The sequence below is a fragment of the Palaemon carinicauda genome, chromosome 45 (assembly GCF_036898095.1).
Source record: "Palaemon carinicauda isolate YSFRI2023 chromosome 45, ASM3689809v2, whole genome shotgun sequence".
Lineage (NCBI taxonomy): Eukaryota > Metazoa > Arthropoda > Malacostraca > Decapoda > Palaemonidae > Palaemon > Palaemon carinicauda.
In genome coordinates this window covers 8,195,403-8,201,817 of record NC_090769.1, presented here as the reverse complement: position 1 = coordinate 8,201,817, position 6,415 = coordinate 8,195,403, and the positions used below count along the sequence as shown (strand labels likewise).

The window sequence follows — 6,415 nt, the reverse complement described above, 5'->3', positions numbered from 1 at the left end:
CTTTATCCAGTTTTAAATGTTTCCCCTTAGATTCCAAACCAAGCTACCACGAAAGGATTGATCTACCAAGCTACCACGAAAGGATTGATCTACCAAGCTACCACGAAAGGATTAATCTACCAAGCTACCACGAAAGGATTAATCTACCAAGCTACCACGAAAGGATTGATCTACCAAGCTACCACGAAAGGATTAATCTACCAAGCTACCACGAAAGGATTGATCTACCAAGCTACCACGAAAGGATTAATCTACCAAGCTACCACGAAAGGATTGATCTACCAAGCTACCACGAAAGGATTAATCTACCAAGCTACCACGAAAGGATTGATCTACCAAGCTACCATGAAAGGAATAATCTACGAATGGAGTTTTTGGTGCATAAAGTTTGATGAAGTTGATAAGAAAGAACTACTGGCCGGCGGGATCTTACTTATCTCTCCTACGTAAATTCTTTTTCAAGATTAGAAAGTCGTCCTAAATGGGCTGGCCATTCCGTTTCCAAATTTTAATCATCTGCCAAAACTTTCCTCAAAAATTTCGCTGAAGAGGAAAAGTTTATCAACTTTTTAAGTGCTAAACGTCCGTGTATGTGTACGTTTGTGTGTTTTGAGAGAAAAATGAGGAAATAAAGATTTTCAATAGTTGGTTATCCTTTAATTTTGATAAACAAAATTAATTGAATTTGATAAGATTATGGTCTTAGTAATCGGCTGGTGACCAATACAATACTTTTACTTGTGGTAATATTTAATTATTTCCTATAAATTAACTTCTTCACTTATTAAAAGACCATTGAATAAAGGCCATTTAGCAAAGAGATTTTTTTTTATTCTGTTATTGTAAAATATAGAAAACTAGAGAAACACTCAGTAGAGCGCAGACTTCTGCCACGTCAGCTTATGTCTCAACCTTTTGATCGACCTTGACCTTTAACCTAGGACTTTCAAAATTGAATCACTTTCAGGTCACAACAAAACAATTAATCCCAGAAAGTTTACAATTCTATGAGAAGAATTGTGGCCAGGAAGTTTATTTTACATACAAACAAAAAAACTGTTTACACACAAACAAACAGACAAACAACGACGAAAACATAACCTCCTCCCAACTTCGTTGGCGGAGGTACATATGAGTATCCAATCTTCACTAGCTATCAAACATACAGATGGCTAAGTTCCAAGCAAGCGTTTCTGCTAAGTTGCAAGCGAGCGCTTCTGCTAAGTTGTAAGCGAGCGTTTCTGCTAAGTTGCAAGCGAGTGCTTCTGCTAAGTTGCAAGCGAGCGCTTCTGCTAAGTTCCAAGCGAGCACTTCTGCTAAGTTCCAAGCGAGCGCTTCTGCTAAGTTGCAAGCGAGTGCTTCTGCTAAGTTGCAAGCGAGCGCTTCTGCTAAGCTGCAAGAGAGCACTTCTGCTTAGTTCCAAGCGAGCACTTCTGCTAAGTTGCAAGCGAGCGCTTCTGCTAAGTTGCAAGCGAGTGCTTCTGCTAAGCTGCAAGCGAGCGCTTCTGCTAAGCTGCAAGAGAGCGCTTCTGCTTAGTTCCAAGCGAGCACTTCTGCTAAGTTGCAAGCGAGCACTTCTGCTAAGTTGCAAGAGATCACTTCTGCTAAGTTGCAAGAGAGCGCTTCTGCTAAGTTCCAAGCAAGCGCTTCTGCTAAGTTCCAAGTGAGCGCTTCTGCTAAGCTGCAAGCAAGCGCTTCTGCCAAGTTCCAACCAAGCGCTTCTGCTATGTTGCAAGCAAGCGCTTCTGCTAAGTTTCAAGCAAGCACTTCTGCTAAGTTCCAAGAGAGCGGTTCTGCTAAGTTCCAAGCAAGCACTTCTGCTATGTTGCAAGCAAGCGCTTCTGCTAAGTTCCAAGCAAGCACTTCTGCTAAGTTCCAAGAGAGCGCTTCTGCTAAGTTCCAAGCAAGCACTTCTGCTAAGTTACAAGAGAGCGCTTCTGCTAAGTTCCAAACAAGCACTTCTGCTATGTTGCAAGCAAGCGCTTCTGCTAAGTTCCAAGCAAGCACTTCTGCTAAGTTCCAAGAGAGCGCTTCTGCTAAGTTCCAAGCAAGCGCTTCTGCTAAGTTCCAAGTGAGCGCTTCTGCTAAGCTGCAAGCAAGCGCTTCTGCCAAGTTCCAACCAAGCGCTTCTGCTATGTTGCAAGCAAGCGCTTCTGCTAAGTTCCAAGCAAGCACTTCTGCTAAGTTCCAAGAGAGCTCTTCTGCTAAGTTCCAAGAGAGCGCTTCTGCTAAGTTCCAAGCAAGCACTTCTGCTAAGTTCCAAGAGAGCGCTTCAGCTAAGTTCCAAGCAAGCACTTCTGCTAAGTTCCAAGAGAGCGCTTCTGCTAAGTTCCAAGAGAGCGCAGCTGGAGAAGAATGACCATTATACAAACAGCTATTAGAGACATCCCACTTATCAATGTACAACAAAGGAATCATTATTTCCCGGATATTGATGGTATAGCCGAAGGCATCCTATATGGCTGGTATTTGTAGAGTAAACATTGTAGATCGATATATACATTGATTGATATATGGACAGAGGGGCAGATAGATAGGCAAATAGTTGAAATCAAACGTTTATTTGAAATTTTTCTTTTATTAGAAACAAATCAATTTGGTGTTTCAAAAGGAAATTAATTACACTTCACTAAATCATTGCATACGTGACACATTGTAATAAAAGACCTATTTAAAAACAGCGACAAAGATGTATCAAAATTTCCGATTTATTGACCTTAAATAATAAAAGATAAGAAAAAAATATTGGCTTTAAGAATGTTAATCATAAATAAATTTATTTCTAAAATATACATTAGGAATTACGAAAAAACTTCCATTGAAGCGTCTCATTGTTTAAGAAAATTAGCCACAGAAAAAACAAATGAAATGTAGAGCCACGAAGTTTCCCCACTTCATACTTTGTGGTGGCCTATTGGAAAGGACCCTGCCTAGTATTCTACTGGACGGGAGATCGAGTCCCGCTCAAGGCTCAAGCTCAATAGTTTCTTGTAGTATCTGCAACTTTACCTTACTATCCATGTGAGCTGAGGATGGAGAGTTTGGGGGAGCCTATAGGTCTAACTGCTGAGTTATATGCAGTCATTGCATGGTCCTCCCTGGTTCTAGTTTGGGTGGAGAGGGGGCTTGAGCACTGATCATATGTATGCATAGTCCGTCTCTAGGGCATTGTCCTGCTAGGGCAATGTCAATGTCTCTTGCCTCTGCCATTCGTGAGCGGCCTGTTAGGCCTATGCTACCAGGTCTTCAAGGAAATGACATTATCGGTATAAACATCAAGAGCAAGAAAGAGACTTGACAGTCCAACAGATACTTTGGAGAAGTCGGGAATATGGTCACATACATATCAGTTTTGAACGTATGTCGATTTACCTGTTTTCCCCAGTTATGTACCGAATCCAAGGTGCATTAATTTCCTTTCTTGTATGGAGAATTTAACGAATTTTTAGAAATTGAATCTCTCTCTCTCTCTCTCTCTCTCTCTCTCTCTCTCTCTCTCTCTCTCTCTCTCTCTCTCTCTCTCTCTCCAAGTGATAACCTAAATAAAAGTTCAATCTTCAGCCCGAAATACCATAGCATTGAAGTATTCGAAAATAAACCTGAGTAAATTTTATGGGAATTTTCAGCTATTTCTTTTAAATACTCTGACTCTTCTATTTATTCTTCTTTCCCTTTCACTTCCTCAGTATTATCTATACGTGACTGGCTATTGAAAAGAAAAATATCTAAATTTCAATTAAGATGTTAAGTACTTGGAAAGATGAACAGAACATTGTCAAGGACACTTACCTAAGATTGACCTGGATAAACTAAGTCTTTGCGGGGGAAGAGAGGGTCCCAGGATAGACTTTAAATCGCTCATCAGGCAGAGTGGGTGGCATCCGATGTCTCGTAAGTTGAGATTTATCTTGGCCTTCCTCATTTGGGGGAAATGAGACTCAGACTCCCCTTCCCGTTATACCCTAGTATTAGTTAAACCCCACCTTCTCTATCTTGGCCATCAACTTCTGCTTTTTTTTTTCTTTTTTTAATCAACTGAATGGCAGTAAAAAGGGACAGTGACAATGCTCTAGTTAGGAGAACAATGCCCTAGAGACTGACCATACATACCTATGGTCAGCGTCCAACCCTCTTTCCACCTTAGCTAAGACTAAGAAGGGACAGGCAATGGCTGCTGATGACTCAGCAGGTAGACCTATAGGCTCACCACAACGGCTTCAAATCCTTAGCTCACAAAGATGGTGAGGTTGCAGACACTACAAGAAACTATCGAGCTTGAGCGGGACTCAAACCTCAGTCTTGCCCTCTCTATGGTTAGATTTAAACCTGTCTGGTCTCATCTTCTATTCCCAGAGTCTCTAAGAACCTTTCGATCAACAGAAAAGCAAAAGTTCCTGTTTTCAACATTATGATGTGCACATCATTTATTCGACAAAGCAAAAACCACGTATGTAATATGAAGAAAATAAGATATTCCGGTGCACCTGTACCATGTGAATATTTTGTCAATGTTTTTATAGAAAAAATATTTTCAGCTGTTCGGAGTCTTCATTAATTTCATCGTAGTTCATAGCGACCCAGATGACCTTTGGTATGCCCACGGTCTATGTCGGGCAAACAAACAGAAAACAGATTTGATGGGTAACTGTCCTATTGAAGTTGTGATCAGTAATTTATAGATAAAAATAATAATAATAACAATAATAATAATAATAAAATTCTCACATTAGAATATACAAAAACGTAGCAGTAATATTTTGCCTGCTTTCACAACAAGAGCGCAACATGTTTGATCTCTTGAAAGATAGGTCACTTATAATCTCCATAAATACAGACAAATGCAAATATGGTTTTAATTGAAAACCCCGACAGGTAGGAAGTGTAAGATGCTCATACAAGAACACATAAAAATAACGGTAAATGTTAATTATGCATGCATAGCATTAGGTAATGTACTTTTTTGAAGAAAAAGAAATGTAATATTTTCTCAGGTAACTTTCATGTATTATAGTATGTGCGATTATGTCTAGTACCTCTATCATTATCATCAACAACCGTTATTAGTCCACTGCATAACAAAGGCCTCAGATATGTCCTCCCATATGCGTCTGTATATACGTCTCAACTCGTTAATTCTCGTCTTCTCTTCCTCTCCCAGATTCTTTTGCATTTACGTTTAGTATCTTAGGACATTTCCCGTTTCAATAAAAACATCTAAGTGAAATGTCGTGTTTTTAATCCCTTTACCCTTCATTATTCAGTTAAATAACAATAAATTTGCATTAACAATTATCATATGCAAGTTAAGTAGCCTCATGTCTATTTTTTCTCAGACCAATAGACCTAGTATTGAGATTTAATTCTTTACAAGTCCGTGAAAATTGAAACCATTCATACATATTAAAGCAACTTTATAATTCTAGTTTTCCCTTTAAAAATTTTCCCCGCAAAACACATATCACAGCCTGAAATTACAAGCAAACCATTACGTTAACTTTAAAGATAATACGTCCCTCTGAATCGTCGAATTCACACTTCACGTGAACTATGCAGTTGCTAGATGTTGCTTTCTAGGTTTACAATTTGTACGACTATAAAAGTACACAATACTTCCATCTAGTTATTTTTTACTTTCGTTTCCTTGTCTCCTTTTTAAATTTATTTTTCAACATAATGTTTATCCTAGTCTTCTTCAATTAGTCGTTTAAAACGTAAAATCTTTAAAAAAAAATTCAAATAAAAGTTTCCACGGTGCCACTTTAGACTTTGTTTTGATTGAATTAACCTCTAGGAAATGCATTGAACTAAATAATAATAATAATAATAATAATAATAATAATAATAATAATAATATGCTTAACATTATATTTAGATTTTTATTTGATATTTGGACCAGAGGTGCTCAAGTGAGAGTCTTTCTCAACCAATCACAGCCACGCAAACCGAGCTAAGCTTCCGTTTTCAGCCAATCAGCATTTAGCAAAGCCTGGGACTCTCTCTCCCCTAACCCATCCTCCCTCCCTCCCCGACTCAGTAGTCCAGACTCTAGCGTTACGTGATATTCCCGCCAAATTTAAATTCGTTGATTTTGGCGATGATTTCGTGATTATTTCAGTGCTTATTGCTAATTACCCACTAGAAACATGGCATCAAATGACAGTGATGTTCTAGTTGAAGCAAGGCTATTTGTGGATGATGTTAATGATGTTATGGATGTGATTAGTGAAATAGAGATGAACTCCAAGACTACGAAGTTTCAATATGGCGGATGGAATGAAGTGAATATTCTTGAATATGTTTCCTTTGATTTTTCTTTGCGTGAAAAAAGTGATATTGACCATAAATCGAGGAGGTCGTAGGAATGGGGATTTTGAAGCGGCTTTGGTAAGTGGTGTTGGAGAATCAGAATTTTGCA

The 6,415-nt window shown here is 38.6% G+C and overlaps 1 protein-coding gene across 1 annotated transcript in view; it reads left to right on the top strand.

Annotated features, from left to right (window-relative positions):
- The window catches only part of LOC137634725 (streptococcal hemagglutinin-like), a 7,373-nt gene extending 5,014 nt beyond the window's left edge, over positions 1–2,359 (top strand). Inside the window, exon 2 of the mRNA XM_068367214.1 lies at positions 1,538–2,359. Coding sequence (XP_068223315.1) covers positions 1,538–2,359 — 822 coding nt within the window. The remainder of the gene's footprint in view (positions 1–1,537) is intronic.
- Positions 2,360–6,415: the final 4,056 nt, after the last annotated feature.